Genomic DNA, 18,147 nt, shown 5'->3' with positions numbered 1-18,147 from the left:
CAAACATCAAACGCACTGGACTTTGTTACAGCGTTATAATGGGAAATCAAACTATACCTTGCTTATTACATCTACTGCTGAAGTGTAAACAATGATATCAAACAAATTGATAATATATATAAAGTCAGCAAGAAATTGACCTTTGGTAGATAGCAATCATATCAGCGACACTTGTAACGACACAAGCATGACTTACGATTTTATGAAAAGTTACAGTATCCAATAAAACATTTCAAACATTACTGATAATAAATAAACTCTATGATAGACTAATACATTTATCAATTAGCTTTCGGGAATACTTTTTTATCATCTATCATATTATTTTTATCTATGACATTCGATGAAAAAATTATAATATTCAATCATGTCTCCGTAAAATAGAAAGATAAAAGAGATTCTTGAATATTTAATGAAAATCGTCTAATGTTTTAATCATATTATTAGGCATTAGTACTCTGAATAAATCCAATAGATGTATACAAAGTAGATACTTTTGGGCTGTTTAGAGACCGGAAAAGAAACTAAGGCGCGATTAAACTCGATACGACGCACGTTAGAAAGTTGAGAAAAGTTTCATTCAATCTCCATCATACATTCAGATTTAAGACAAACGGAATAAACCTTGCACTAATTATAATCAAACGATAAATATAATATAATAAATACAGCTATGACGTTTACCTCATATCAGATATTATTGTAATTCTTACAGATTATATTATAATATCACGTATTGTTTTTTATGAAAATAGTATTCGGTATTTTAAATTATCTATGTTTTATGAACATTTTAATTGAGTTCACATTGTTTTTACCTGTGGACCCTCCATTTCTGCATTGCTATTGATACTGAAGTGAAACGTGGATTCACCCGATGATCCATTACCACTGGATGGAGCCGGAATGGAGATTTTCTGGAAAAAAGAAAGTAAAAACTTTATTTATTATACTAACGTCGTTGTTTTATTCATTCGAAAGCGAAATTCAAACGATATTTATCAACTATTGTATAATATTAATAGATAATTAAATATAAAATTGATTAAATTTATATGTGATCGATGTCACGGACTCGAGATAATTTTGTACAATTAACCTTTTGATATAATTCCGAGGGATTTTTTTTTGTTATAAATTATTTTCCGTCCATCCGCGTGTTATTCAAATTTTTATTTAAATTAAGCTCAATATTTGTTATGGACAAGTACGGAAGGAGTGTCAATCGTGCATTATTTATCGTTGATTTTATTGATTTTCCATTAAGCTAGGAAGATAAAAATAAAATGATTACCCACACACATTAGTTTAGTGATTTGCGTGTGTTAATCTACTTATTAAATGTATATACACTATCATCACGTGTATGTAACAGCTATCTCATACCCGAGAACTTTATTGTAATAATAAAATATAAAGGCGTAGATCAGAAATAGTATTTCAAAACGAAAAGAATTACTTCTTCTTTTTTTAATATATTCGTAAGTATATAATAATTTTAAAACAGTAGATACAACAAATAAAAATGCATTAACTAAATGTGTAACGATCTCAGAAATCGAAGCATTATTATTTCCTACAACTATTATTTAAATTACAATAGCTTGAATACAATTCTTCATAAAATAATATTAAATAATCCACCGACTACAAATAGAAGACGGATTAACGTTGTAGTTGTAACATAATACGCGGTGGGTAAAATTTTGCTATTAGTTTTATTCGTGGAATGTACATGCTTGTCGCGCATCGGCACTTTGGCAGCCGGCTTCTATGAATACAATCTGAATCAGTTAGTTACACGCTGAAATCATGACACGATAGTCAGCGCCGAATCTATCTAATGATAGATTTATTTATTTTGAATTCTCAATGTAACGGAAGATGGTAGTTTAATTGGTATATATGAAAAAAAGCCTAAGATTCGGTGTTGAATGTAATGTGCGTAATATAGCGCGGGGGCTCGCAATGAGTACCTAACGACTTTCATCGCCTGGAATGGCAACGTCGCGGCTCCGCAAGCATACAAGCAACCACTAAGCGCAACGTACCGTTTCGCCACCAAGTAGACGCTGTACACGCGATATTTTATGAATTTATACGAGAACGTAATGTGCATTTGTAATTCAATCCCACGTATAAGTATTTTGCTCTTGATAGCTAGTTTTAACAGCGAATAGCGCGATGTTACGTTGAATAACATACAATATTATTCTTCGTTGAAAAATTTAAAGTATACTAGAATTTTAAAATGAAAGTGAACATACATTTGTTAAAATGAAATCTTATATTTAATGAAATGTTAATGTTGCTCTTGTTTGTCGTACTTCAGAGTACATAATGACAAAGTAGTGTGGCTCAAAACGTCCGGACAAGGCGCGTCACCTACATCACACACGCGTGGCCCCGAACCGCTTTAAGGTCGCGAATCGCGGCTGACGTCTGCCAACGCCATCATGCCAAGCAATTAGCCCATTAAAAATTGCGTCGTGTGTCGTGATGCAGACACAAATGGAGCAATAACCCGAGAAGTCCCAACGCCACTATATTGATTTTTTTCTCGCTATACAATACGGTAAAAATTAGAGTAAGCGAAACTAAATTTTAAAATCGGTAGCTCTAACTAATAAGCTTTTAACGTGTACTTCTAAAATGTAAATAGTAGTGTACCTACTTGTTGGTAATGGTAATGGTTTAATACAATATGTTGGATCTAATATCAAATGAAAATTTATTCAACAAAAAGCTGAATACGGAGCAGTGTCGTTTGTTAGAAGTTCAGAAAGCATGTCGCGACTGATGAACCCAAGGTGAGATATACTGTATACAATTATAGAGCTGATGAGGAAAAAACCCGCTACGGGACGAGTGCGAAGGCAACGCGGGGGAGTGCGGGGCGCGGCTTTCTCTGCGGTAGCGACTTCGGCCGATATAAAGAGCGCGTTGCGATGGAATACTTCGGCATTCGGTGAACAGCCGTCTCGCCCGCTACATTTGTACGTCTCTACAGTTCAGCAATTGTTTAATTGTATTGTTTTTGTAACGAATTTCAAGAAGAGTTCATTAATGTAATAATATGATTAGATATTCATTTGTAGGTAATGAGTGCAATGCATCAGTTGCAGATAGTATCATGTCAAGGTTGTTTAGTTTCATTGTTTGTCTTTTAACGAAGGTCGTTCGAGTCTACGCCTCGGTTCGACCGGAAAACACAAGGAAATTCATCATCCGTTTTTCAAGGCATCACTAGAATGCCGTTTGAACGATTCAATTTTTAAAGTCCTATTCAACCGGACAACGACTGACTGACTACTTTGGTAATATACTGTTACATCACTCTCTACCTGTAGATTGCGACTGATATTGTTAATTAATGTTAAGGATTTCTTTATTGCATTCTGTCCGTCGTGCGCAGCGACCAAGGCTTTTGTTGCTTACCTAATTTCTCAGCAAGCGGTATACGGAGTTGCGAAGTGAGAGGCCGACCGAACCGGTTCGGTTCGCTCGAACAAGAGATATAAGTACAAAATATCTATGCGTTGGCTTGTTTTGCTGCTTCGATGTTGTTTTGTTGACTAGCTATAGGTAGACAAGTACGACTATATAATTTCTATTACAAAGATTCGAGAGATTTGTTGTTATAGATTCTAGGCGACAAACCCGGACACGAAACAGGCAGCCATACGCCCCAGTCGAGCTAGTTAACGTGTTGTATCTTATTGACGTAACGTTGTGGAGGTGGTACTGGTCGTACGACAGAAATTCGACTTTATGCGCGAAGACACAGAATACAAAATAATTTATTTTGATAGTGGCGTACGTCAGCACCGAACGATAATAAATAGTTCTCAACACGCATCGTAGCGGGAAATCCACGCAGCTGGGCTGTGATCGGCCCCACGTTAATTGCTTACCGGCTTGTTATTATCTTATTTTCTGTATAGGTACTTATGCTACCAGTTGACAATAAATAATATTATGAAAGTGACGTCGTTTGTAGCAAAACAAGTACATAAACTACGTACAATGCGAAAAACAAAAACGTCTTTGACCAACAACTATATTTAGATATTTTTCAAACAATTATTATTGAGATAAATTCGCCCAGAAATTTACCATTCATTTATCGCTTCTCTATTCCTCCATAATGTATAGATAGCCATAAATTTACATAGATAGAACTCTTTCGAACAAACACAGACTAATAAAATTTGGCTTGAAGAAGTGGCTACATATTATTTTGACTCGGTAGTATTACGTCAACCATTTTATTTATGAGGATGCAATATTAATTTTCATTGTACTTATAACAGCTATACTGAGTTTAAAATTTAATATCGACCGAGTCAGTAGCTAGCAAGAACAATCGTAAAGGGGCCGTTCTTATAAATAAACAAATGAATGTTAAACGTTAAGTAACTGACGCTTCGATAAACAACATGTTCCGTTTAAACAAGTCATTACGATACAGAAGATAAAATCATCTACTGCGAACTTATTAAATTAAAAATATAATTATACGATATTTCGTTCGCAAAATTAGCAAATTTAGCAGAGCGTCCGCAAAAGAAATTGTTCTAACAATTACTAACGGTAGTCGTCACTTTCATCGCAGACACATTTAAAGGCAAGTGAGTGGCCAGTTATTCGTGAGGTTTCTACAATACTATTTGCATATTCACCGACTTTCTAATGGACGATGCGGCCGTCTTGTCGCAATCGTTGGCAGTGGTGAGGTAACATCAATTCATTTAATTATATGTCCAACATACGTGAAAAAATACAATATTCAAGTCGTGGATAATGCTGTCACTGACCAACCTAACGGTAGTGTTTTACCTCCAAGGATTTTTGTCTCATCTGAATGTAATATTTAGACAAAATATAATAAATTACTGCGTCGAATGTATCCTCGGCTTAACGATATTTAATTCGATTTTAGTTTTAACGGACTGCTAAACAACGGCATGTGCTCACGCTCATCAAACATGTTAATTACTGCTGTTGCATTTTCTGCGTTGGCAAAAATACTGACAATCACTACGTAATGCTTATTGAATGTTTGAACAATATTTTCAGTAGTATTTTCCACTGCGGTTAATGAACTATGCCTATGTTAATTGTCTTTTATATATTACTGATTAGATTACTAACGCACGCGTAGTTCACTCGTACGTGTAATGAGTTTTCATACTGCCGATAACAACGGATGAAAACGTCAACATATAAGATAATTATTAAACATTCAACAACAATATGAAAATGTTGTCATATAAATTAAAGTTCAGACGAATCATTGTTAGTAGTAATTCTTTAAATTATTCGAGGCGGTAACGGGGCGTGTCTCGGTGCTCTTAAGGATTCATTCCAGTGCCGTTCTCCTCGCGATATCTGCTCGCGACCTTCTGATGGCGGAGGGGAGCCTCTCACCGGCGACGTGACTGCAACCACGGCCTTACGACGCGAGGTTGTATCGAAACCTCTACGTAACGAAGCTCTTTCCAACGGTTACCCAATGGCCGATAGAAGTTCCGCCGATACTTTATAATATAGCTACATAGGTACGCTTAAATACCACTAACACTTCACGTGAACGCCTTGCGTAATAAAAATACAAGGTAAAAACATATTCTACTTCTAATTACGAAAAATTAACTATAACACTATTAAATATACACCTTATATATTATATAAAAATAAATTAGCTACTACTAAATTATAATAAATATTACTTACTTCATTTATTGCATTATTATTTTTGTGTAATTAGCGATCGTATAACAAAGGTATAGTTCATGTACCTAATTTAGAACAAGATATTTTATAAGCGAGATTTTCAAACAATGGTTTAGTAAAAGGCAAGTGTGTTATTCTCACTAGTCGACCGACATCATTGTGCACTCATTGAAGGAACTTTTACTTAAATTAAAATCTAACTAACATTAAAATCATGCTTGATCTTAAAGACAAAGTTACAATTATATTTAACCGTATATATAATAAAATATAATTATAGTTACGTAAACGGTAGGTAAACTCGATATGAAACGTTAAACGTTGACACGACTAAAATCATTGATATTATTGTAGTGATTGTAGTGACGGTGAAAGGGACTAGCGAGATTTGTATTACTCATTAAAACATTTAGGCGCTGTTATTACGCAATATCGTTTCATAATAATAATATATTTAAAAAAAAAAAATTTAGTGTTCCGTAAATGACCTTTCAATATAATTATTTTATAACATATTCTAAATAGCCTCTACTAATTTACTGAGGAAATAGAGACAGATATACCCACGGTTTTTTTCTGACACGATTTGTTTGAGTTTATTTCTGATTCCTTAACTTAAAGTATGAACGTTATTTTAATACTAGAGCTCATAGAAACTCATTGAAAAAACCATACAAGTGTTTGCAGAAATAGCTTTGTTTTATGTTAATTGAATAAACACGGAACTCTACCCCTTGCGCAGTCTGAGACAAATAAGTTCGAATTATAAAAGTAAATTAAATAAAACGTTTGAATAAAGTATATTACATATAGTAATACGGCACAAAACGTACTCACTATACGATGTCTACACAATGTCGCAAGTATTTAGATCAAGGTGCAAAACACGCGTACGAGAGTCGAAATTGGATCCGAGATTTTTTTGTAGAAGATTAAACTATAAAATCATTATCATATCATATTGAACTATTAAATAAATACACAATATTTTGTATAAAAATAGAAAAATATTGATTGAAGTAATTCTAGTGTAAAAAAATACATTTATTTTTGTATATGACAGAAGCCGATTTCTTACAATAAAAAACTTATAAAGTTGATAAGAGTGAGCGAAAACTTCGACATTATCTATATTTACTTCACGATTATTTCAATGTGCGATAACGATTAATTTGAATTCATTCTAGAGATGGGTGTGAAATTTGGATCTTGAACAATCCAGTCGGCAGACGCGGCGCCGACGCGGCGTGACGAGGACCACACCCCCACATAGGAAGCTAAATATTCTTCTATGGCTATTTTTATACATGATGCTGATGGTACAAATACTATTTTACTATATCATATTATGTTACACGCACAACCATTTCGTAAATATCCAATTACAAATAACGCCTAAATTTTTTCTCAACCATAGTTTACTGAAATAAATTTTTGCGTTGCCAATTTTCACACCAGAGCGAGCGGATTGTTTCTTGCGATTACATAAGAATATGAAAATAGATATCAAATTGTGCTAATTCTCAGTGGCTTTTAGGTGAAACGAGTTTTTTTTATACAAAATTTGTAAAAGTAAAATGAAAAATAAAAATATTGAAAAACATAATGTAACAAAAGACAAGACTTCATCATAATGATGAGGCAACATTCTGTAGTAGAATGAAGAATAAATCACTCGTATTGTATTCGTGCATGGTAACAATATCAGTCCTACGTGTCGAAGTTGGTAAATAGAACCATATGTCAACGATAGCTGAACGACATTCGACTGGGCGAAGACAAACAACGGCACCGAATACACACAATAAAGCGCACAAATTGACTGCGAAACCGCCGAATGGTTCAGTTCAATATAGCAATGCTAAAATAGGTGCGCCGTATTGTTGATCAAAAGCGGATATCCTCACAAATTGTATCTATACTGACATATAAGTATGGGCCACTTACATACTTATATCAATGATGAGACGTGTTTAAATATTTGTCAAGAATAGTGTTCATTTTAAACTACTGTTCGCTTTGCAACGATTCGTTTTCTTGGAAAAGACGACTTCGTGAATATCCTTAAGTAATGTCGTATACGGAAATGTGTCATCCTAAATAATCGGTCACCGTTCACTTAGTTATCGTCAAGTTGTAAAAATTTCACTTTCGACAAACATAAAACGCTCGCTTTTAGAAATTTACCATTTGATGCCAGTTATATTAATGGACTACATACATACTAAACATATGATTGAATTTGATAATCTTCATAAAACATATATTTTATCTTAAAAAATATTTGTTAATTTTTATATAGCTAGTTACAAGCGGAGAAAATGATCTTGCGTTTTTATCTGGTATGGTCAGTTAGACGAACAAAGAAAAATTATACACAGCAATTAGATATGCGCTATAGGAAATTGACCACGTCGGGTGTGCTATAGGTGCTACGTAACAGTTAGTCTCTAGTTCAGCTAATAAGATTTGTTGTATAACGGGTGTTACGAAGCGGGCGGCAGGCGACTAGCAGGGTGAAAACAATTGTGAACGAGACCGGTTATTTATTCGTGATACAGACACGAGATTGATCGAAATGTCCTGGAAAATTGTGTTGTTTAACTACACCGCTTAATATTAAAAATGAATACAACAAATATCAAGGCCCTAAAAACTGGAATATTTAACATTTTTTTTTATCAACTATGACATTTACGTATTGTGGTTTGTGGTAATAACCTTTAAAATTATTTCATGGTGAAGACAAATAAAAAAACTATAATAATAAATAATTGTCAATAGTAGCTAGTAGCCCTAGAAACCAAATTCAAGTGTCTAGCGACGGCGACAGACCGGCAACAATGAGGATTTCATATGCAATTAGTTTAATAGGTTCTATCATTAATGCATTATACGTTGAAAGACAATTCAAAATTACTTAGAACTAGTGATCGTGTCAAATGGACCTAATATCGGTTTTGAGGCGAAGGCCACGTTGAATAGGTATTGCGTTTATATCCGATTTATTCATACAAAAAATGAAAGTTGTAAATTTATCAATGACATGTTATAATTATTAAAATCGACGTTATTATGTGCGTTCGTTATGACGTAGTTAAGATGCAATTTAGTTTAGTCGCGGGCGTCTGAAGTTCAGAATAGTTGCGAGCGAGCGGTAACTTTTACCTGAGTTACGTAACTACGCCAGGTGTAATTTATTATCGACTCCATAGCGAGCTTTCGTAATATAACTAAGCTAGCTCTATTAAGGTGCTGCATTTTGTCTATTACTTGCATATTTTTAGATATGAAACTACTTATATGATCAAGTTTATTCAGATTTTTTTCATCGTAATTTAATAGACTCATAAATAAAGCTCAAGTCAAACTAAAAAATAGTGAGTACTACTCGTTTTTTGCAATATTGTCAAAGAATGATACTAGACACTAGGATAATATTTAAAAGCAATATTATTAAAGAATATTATTAATGTAAAGTTAATATATTTAACTAGGTAGTATGAAACGTTCAAGTCAAGTCAATGAGAAATCACGATTGGCAAATTAACATGTTGAATACGAGATAAAACCTGAAAAAAAAAAACATAATTCAAGTGAAAGTTGTAGGCGTGACGAAATCCGTGGAGTATTTTTTGTCTGTAGTCAGTCTTATAGGCACAATGGTATTTTGTGTAGGTATTAGACTGACACCAATTGTTGAATAATCAGTTCGTTAATTTTTTTATTAGATATTTTGTTCGGTACTTAATGAGATGAATTCACCGAATTAATATACGGATGTAGAAAATAGTACTTGTTTTAAAAATAAATAAAAAAAGTTGAGATGTATTGTTTTTAGATTATTTAATTTTGTAAATTAAATAAATTAACTCAATAATAATTCAAATGTGTTTGAAGAAAATAGAATTTTATCGCTGAAAATTAATTTACAGACGTAATAAATGTAATTTTCTCGCTTTTACTAGCAAGCCATGTCGTATTCCCTGTAGACTTAGGCTATTAATTACGAATACGCACAATATAAGTATTTCTCGATAATGTAACTAAACAATAAAAATATCAAGCGAAATATTTTCATAACCTTTATTCCGTACATGATTAGGTTTAATATTGTTTGCGAAATTTTAATTGTGCTATTAATCAGGTATCACAAGTGAACAACAAAGTTGTGTCGTAAACAATTTACCAATGTCACATTGCACATCTGATTCTATACCGAAACGTTATTGTCTTCTCAATTGATAATAAATACAATACAACGTTATCTGTTCATTTCATTTCATTGCAGTGTCAAGTGGGTTGCTATGCGCTGTTGATATTGTCATTGACTTAAGTCTTTAAGTGCGTGCTATAAACGCTATCATTTGTTTTAAGTTTTTTTTGGAGGTAGACAAAAGGGCAAACGTTCAACTCGATGGAGCCTATTGGTTATAAATTGTCAATTATCTTATGCCCGTAATTAAAGTGGCTACACAAATTTTTCATCTGTCATATTTTGTACAGATAAAATTATTTTTGAATAAAACATTTACAATTAAATTATACTTATCGAAGCAATTAAAATCAACACACGTAAGAACGATTGATCTCGAACGTTGTTTAACAAAAACGATCTGTAAATAAAGATAATCGCACTTCCTACTTAGGCATTGAAAGCGGTATTAGCAAAGTATGATGAACACGCATTCTACAAACTTTCCCTTCTATAATGGAAAAACAACATTATGTCAACCGACTTTCGGTACATCTTATATTGCACTTGCTTTTCGCAATCATTTATTAGCACTAGTTCATTTTAAAACTCACTAAAAACTTCTAGTATGAAACAGACCGTGTATTAAAATATCGTTTTAATATTGACATACTAGCGCGAAAATAATCGAAACAATGTTCTTTTAAAATAATTAACGATAATTTTTTGAAGATATAAAATACATACATTCATACAATTTACATTTTACTCTATTTTATATGTCGGTTACAAAATTGAAAAAATATGTTGGCTAATTTAATTCTTTTCAGTATATTTTATTATACGATATAACGAGCAAAAAATACCAATCATAACAAAAATATTTTATTAAAATTAGATTGATCAAAAATTGCGTAATATACAAAGGTTCAAAAAAACCGACGAGCATATTTTTATATAGAATAAAATATAACAAAATACTGTAACAAAGTTTAAGTTCCCGAAGCATCAATTTAGGTAATGACTTTATTCTACGCACACGTTTTCAAGATCAGCTCTGACGATCTTAAATAAAAGGACGTGCTCGGGGAAATCCGGACTAAAAGCAATCTTTTTGTATTATGTAATGGCTGTTCGAGGTATAACTTTTTAGTAATGTGCAAATTTATAACAAATAAGTTCATTACTTGCAATGTTTTATTTTTACAACAACGTTAAAATTAAATATTGAATCCACACATTATTTATATATTTTTTTGAAAAATCCTCTTCTCTTTAAATCTTTTCGTTTTACAATTTCGTGACATGACGTCACTGTATTCCAACGTTTCTCGCAAATATTTTTATTTAAACCAGGTCAGTTTATGTTTCTAATTATTATTTGCTACTTTTTTTGTTAAGTATTAGGCCGATTCAATTTAAATCAATATTAATCATGATATGCCAAGTTAATTACATTTGTCGGAACATTTATAAGACAGACCTTTAGTAGTCAATAACGATCAAAGAACCACCTCGTGACCATCGCTTGTGTCCTCAAAGGTCGAACGGTATTCGCATTAAGGCCGCATTGTAAAGTGTCTATTAATTTTTGATCTCACTAAATTACATATATTTAAGGTCATCATAGACTGCCAACTAAATAGAATTAAAAGTGAAAGTTATGTAGGTTACCGGTTACTTGCCTTTTTTAAAAACATTTAATAACTTGGTACGTTTATGATCATATTTAAAATATATGTCGAGCTTTTGCAAACAATGTGAATATTTAAGATAACGTCGAGAGACCTTTGCTTAATGCTACTGCGTGATATGGCTGAGTCTAATCTATCGTCCAGTCGTATCCAATAGTAAAGTGCGCTACTGTGCGCGGTGCAAAGTGAAAGTGAACAGTGCGCACGTACTGCTGTAGTCCCAATAAGACGACACCACCGTCCGCATACCGCTGCAATTACCACTAGGAAATCAGAATGGCTCTGCCGCTCCCTGCACCCTCAGAATTCACGATTCGTATCTAATCACTAGATCATTTTGTGATTCAGTCGATAAAACAGAAACTTGAGATGAAAATAAACTAAATCACTGTTATTTACTACGTCGTATTGTTGATGTTTTATTTGTCTACAATAAATAAAAAATCTGTATTGTATCTATATTAATAACGATAATGTCTAAAAAATATGGTATGGAACAATAGTGTTTCAATTCATTTAAAAACATTAAATAATGCAAGTATCTAATGTAACCCGTTTACAGTATTATAGGTATGTGATGATAAATATTTTACGTCATATTCAAGTAAATCGTAAACGCTATTACGTTCTACCTGCGTAAATTGTATAGAAATGACGGGGAAATTATTGCAATAATACTCGTTTTACCATTAGTAATTCAGAATAATATTAATCGAATTGAATTATATCAATCTAACCGTCACATATATAGGGTTGACTTGAGTGGAATTGTTTTAAATGTAAATTGTATGATTTATCTTATCAGTTATCATTATTGTAAAGGCAAATGATAAAAATCAAAAGCAAGTAACATGGTAAGTTTTATACATTTGTACAACAACAAATTAATTTACAAAATATGCGTAATATGAAGAGATCTTATTTTTTTATTAGGCTAAATAATTAACTTTTTTTACTTCCGCATAAAGTTTTCGTAGCTCACCAAATATATCTTGATACGTCGTAACAGAACAAATCACGAAGATTCGAGATCTTTATATAATGAACATCACAACATATCGTCCTTGTAACGTTTGCAAACACTATTGTTTGATCACGTGGATGTTGCCATTATAATCTGATAAAAGAGTTTTCAGCTAAACAGTAAACCTTTGTTTGTCCCCACACATAGGAATATATGAATAAACTGTGGCATTCGCTGAAGACTTTTTGTAAAATACTTAATAACTATTAAGCAAGCTGAAAGTTGATTGAAATGTCAATTCATCGTAGAAATCTAAAAACTAATAAATATACGACGAGAGCTATATTAAAATTTAAAGTTTTTCCCAGCTCCCATTATGTAAAGAGAAAAATAAAAACCAACTGTAATTCTATCGCTGTTGTGATTGTAAATGAAAACATGGTTGATTCTCGCTCTGTGGTCAGTTATCAATGAGGTAAATATTTACCAAGAAATACTATATTACATTGTCATTTACTTGTTTACTTAAGTCAATTTGATTTTACATATTTTATACCTTTTACACTAAAAATAATGTTCCGTCAAGGAGTTCTCTATTCATATTCTACTCATTCATATACATAAAGTGTGAATTTAAAACAAATATTTTTTTATGAATAAACGTAAGTTAGTAGTTTAATAACTGCTCAATAGATACAAATAATTCACGATCAACAATTTACATACGGGCTCATAGATTCATTTATATAGAACTGTTAAGCAATATCTCTAGACAAGATAATCTTAATAAAAAAAATAGTCCTAATGTGCATAATAACGGACCCGCAAAGCGATGGTGTAAATAAAGCGGTTCGGGAGGACGACGACCCTGTGGATCAAATCGTATTGAACTTACATCAATAAAACATATACAATTTTACATGAATACACGAGTTCATTGTACATAGATTACCGGGTGATTCATTAGATGACATAGATAACATTCGATATTGCTGTCATATGATACTAACGGAAATCTGGCGTTGTGATTGTTTTAGTTTAAATCGATTTAGTATTTAAAAAAAAAAAAGAACGATTTCCTAATGTAAACAATAAAAAACGTTGAAAATATGTACTATTCTAAAGATAAAATTCTAATACCTCTTAAGATTTGTTCTTTTTAAAATCGAAATTGAACGTAATTGTGAAACATTTAGTAATCTCACGTCATTGACGTCATTTTTTTTTTTCATTTTGTTGAAATACAATGATGCAATAGAGGATATATTTGATAAAAAAATAAAGATATGAATATATTTTTCTCACATTATATCTATCATAATATCTAATAGAAAATATTGTAACCTTTTTAAACATATTGCGGAGGCGTTCGAAATTTTGCATAGATTAAAGTTTATTTATACAAAATATGTGTTACAAATGTGTATTAAATTAAACAAAACACATTATTTCGTACACCTCTGCCTACCTTTTATTATCTTTCGATTTAATGTTACTTATATTTTATATAACGATCGAATTTCGACAATGGATCTATTTTTATTTATTTCATAATATCTCTTTTTTCCTAATTTTACTTCGTATTTTTATTAATTTATAAAAAAATCAACCAATTTGATTCAATCTTTTATAAATGCAAAATTAAAAAAAAATCTTGTTTAAAATAATAAAACAATGACTCAAACAGTTGCTCTTGACTATAAGAAAACAATTCTACGTATTATTACAAATTATTTTCATGTTTCGATAAGTGGGACAAAAGGTATTATGTACGTGTAAGATTGAAAAAAGTACCGCAGGAGTCATGAGTAATAAGGGGACAACGGCCGTCGCACCTGGGAGGTGCAATCGCAAACTCGCTTGCGACTGGAACCGTTTCTATTTTTATACTCTCCACTCTATCTTATTTACTATTCTGGTCCGCCACTCATTGAATTGTGGTTATTATGTGCAAGTTGGATATGTGCCAGCTCCTCGGACCTAACACACCGATAGCGAGATATTCGAAGAATTATATTATGACGATAAAGTAGTTTGCTAAAAAAATTATAACTGTTACAGCAAAGGACATAATGATACATATCAACGAAACGTTAGAATAAATTGTATGTAATGATTTGACGATTATCGGCGTCTGTATTTTTTGTTATTGAGGACAATCGGGGTCGTTTACATACGTTATGGACAAGTGAGAAAGAGCAACAAGAGAAGATATCACGTCAAACCGGCGAGCGAGCGACGGTGGCTAACAAAACCGGTCGACGGCGCCGGCCGTCGGGCGCAGGATCGTCCGAGGATTATCACCTTGTAAACAGTATTGCATTAGTTACGTTTTTTGTAACAAGTAAATTAATGTGACTTACAGCATTAATCGATGAAGCGATTTACAGATGCGTACTTAATCTGATATAGCGGGAAGGACAGGTTTCTTGCAATAAATAGCCGAGTAATTTTATAATCGAAAAAATCTTTATACACCAAGGCGTTAATAATTGTAATTGTAGTATACGAAGTAAATAATTTACAAATATATTACAAACATAAAAAGTACCAATGAAACGGCATATAAATGACAATTCAGTTTCGACTATTAACCAATGAAGCGCGTCTAATTCACTTTTCGAAATAATTTTAGGGTAAAAAGTTTTATAGACCGACCGCAACGACAAGCAGCAAAACGAAATCGGTAAAGTGGGTCATCATATAATTTCGCAAGCGTATCGAGGTGCCGCAAGCGTTAACTGGTACGCCCGAGTCGAGTCAAGGCCCAAGCCGTCGACGTCTACAGCTCCTGCTTGCCTGTATGTGCCTTCTTCTAAGTACATTATAATAACAGCTAGTAAATAATAAATGTCCTCGTTAAATGATTACCAAACATCATTAAGCTTAATAGACAATAATTGCAATATCTCGCTCCGTGCTCGACCTGATTAATGATATTAAAATATAAACGATTTACTCGACCCACGTAAAGTGACAAATATCAGAATGAACTAAATGTCTGTCACGACTTGGATCGAATCAGCGACCTGTGGCGCAATGGAGAACGACAAGGGACCACTGCGAAAAATTATCTTTTGTATAAAGTTTCAATTTAATTCTCACGATTCATTACATTTAAGGATTTTTATGACACAGCATCTTAATAGCAAGTTAATTTAAAATTAAATAGTTACTTATTTTATCTCGAAACTGTAACATAAATGTATTTTGGTATTATTATATAAAAAAAATTTGAGCAAGCTACGGTAACTGTATTAACATTTATTAATACATGAATAATTAATAGGTTGAATATTCGACAAAAAAAAAACAATTTAATATGACAAAAGAACCCATTAACTAAGAGTTGGCTGAGGACAGGATAATAAAAGTTAATAACGGGTCTTTTAACGATCTTTTTGGGCAACGACCACAAAATAAGGCTATAGAATGCCATTTTCGATGTTTAAATTTTAATCTGCTTGAAATTATGTAATAGAACATGCGTAATAAACATTAGTTCCATGTGAAAATGTCAACCGAGAACGTAAGATTCACGAACACAAAAATTTAACATAGTTCAGTGATTGTACCATTAATAAACAATTATTGTATTATAGAAAAGTTAAAAGTTACGTAATTTTATTTTTTTTTGGTTTTAGAATGACTTTATAATACTTGCTTTTGCGTATGAAATCAATTATTTAACTTGAATGATACATTACTCTTATCTTTATATAAAAATTCGGCTGTGTGTGTGTTCGGAATACATTCGTTCAAAACGTCTTGATCAATTTGATGATATATTTATTTAGTACTTGCCATCCATGGATCTTGATGCTATTAAATTGTTGGACCCGGAAGAGCTTCTGCCGACATCCAGACTTTTTATTTTCCAACTCAATTCTATTTAATCGGAAATTTGACAAAAATCCAATATTTTTATTATTAGCTTCCCAGAACTTTACCTCTCTTGTTTTTATTCATTAACGTAACTTATTAATCTCTTATTGTTTAAAGATATCTCGGGAAGAAATCTTTTTATTACTCATTCGAATTACAAAAACACGCAAACAGATGAAAGTAAAATGTCAACATATAAATTGTAAGGCCGTAGTTGATAGTTTTTTTAAATGTTCCGTCAATCGTGGCTTTTAACGTTTTCAAACATTTCATCATATCGTATTTCCTAATACTATATCGATAAGGTCAAAATATTATGTAAAATATATGGATAAGTACGTGTTATTATTATATCATCATTAATCATATAAATTATCAATAACAGAACAAAGATCTTTTATTTAAACTTCTTAAGATTTTAATTATTACTTAGTAGGTAATTGAGGAATATTAATAACTTGTGATAGTACAATGTTAATATTGTAAACAGTATATAAGACCGTAATGTTAACTAATTAAAATAAGTAAATTGTGATCTTCTTTCGACTTACCCCTTCATTTCCGGGTAGGAACTGTATTTTAGGTTTTGCCAATTTGTCCTGAAAACAAAAAAGAAAAAGCTATTAACGTTTTTATAATTAAATATTTTTTTAAAACACAATCGAGTCATTTTAAAATCTAAAATGTAATTTCATCATTAAAAATTATCTTTATGAAAAAGTATTAATAATAAGTTATTTATAATAACAAGATATTATTAAACTTGAAAATGATAATTGCTTACAATATAGAGGGAAAATATTTGATTTAAATAAAAATATATAAGCATATCTTATTTGAGTATTAAATTTTTTTTATTAAATTTAGAATTTGATTAATTAGCAAATACGAGTTGTCTTTTGATTTAATGTAGTAAAATCAAAATGGCTATAATAATATCAGATCAGCTACGAACTTATATGTTTTTATACTACAGATATTATGTAAATTTATTACAATGAACACTTTGGACAGAGGTATTGTGGAAAATACGAAATGACGCAATAAATCAATAATATGCGGTACGTTCTTTAAGGCAACATTTACTGATAGTGTTCTGTAGTTTCTGTAGAGTCATATTACAATGCTAAATTATCATACACAAATACGGCGAACTATGAATCATCGAATAAACTACATTCGTTCCACCAACGGAATGAAAAAGAATAGCCAATTATTTTCATATAAACAGTTTGAAAAACTCTTCGCTATAACTTACTCAACGCTCAATGTTGTAAAACAATTTAAATTGATAACAATTATTATTTATTATATCCATTATAAAGGAAAACGGTTGAACCAAGTTACGGTCCGATCTTAGCTAGTGCAGAAGCTGAAAAGTATTGAGGGTGTCGTTTCCAGGTAATTACCTAGCATAACCTAATAAAAAGTTATAATTAGATGACAAAAAGTCAAACTAGTTGGGCAACTAGTCGAGGTGGCCACAATAAGTAAGTGTCGGCAAGTTGTGCGGTTGCACAACCGGCGATGGTCGAACGCGAGAAACATAACTAGGCTGGGCGGCAGCGTCGATGATGTAAACTTAAAAATTGCTTTAGTTACTTACTTAACAACCAAGCTCGATGTGAAATTGAAAGAGTTGCATCGCAGTATAGCCTAGTGGGGATGACCCG

The 18,147-nt window shown here is 32.0% G+C and overlaps 1 protein-coding gene across 2 annotated transcripts in view; it reads right to left on the bottom strand.

Moving 5' to 3' along the window:
- Positions 1-18,147, bottom strand: part of LOC125067881 (RNA polymerase II elongation factor Ell) — a 44,762-nt gene that overhangs the window by 14,224 nt on the left and 12,391 nt on the right. For both annotated transcript variants that reach the window (XM_047676776.1, XM_047676777.1), the window contains exons 2-3: positions 17,026-17,073; positions 819-917 (exon numbers count right to left, since the gene is read on the bottom strand). In XM_047676776.1, coding sequence (XP_047532732.1) covers positions 819-917; positions 17,026-17,073 — 147 coding nt within the window. The remainder of the gene's footprint in view (positions 1-818; positions 918-17,025; positions 17,074-18,147) is intronic.

The sequence above is a fragment of the Vanessa atalanta genome, chromosome 12 (assembly GCF_905147765.1).
Source record: "Vanessa atalanta chromosome 12, ilVanAtal1.2, whole genome shotgun sequence".
Lineage (NCBI taxonomy): Eukaryota > Metazoa > Arthropoda > Insecta > Lepidoptera > Nymphalidae > Vanessa > Vanessa atalanta.
The sequence above is the reverse complement of the archived record's forward strand: the minus strand, read 5'-3'. Positions and strand labels throughout refer to the sequence as shown.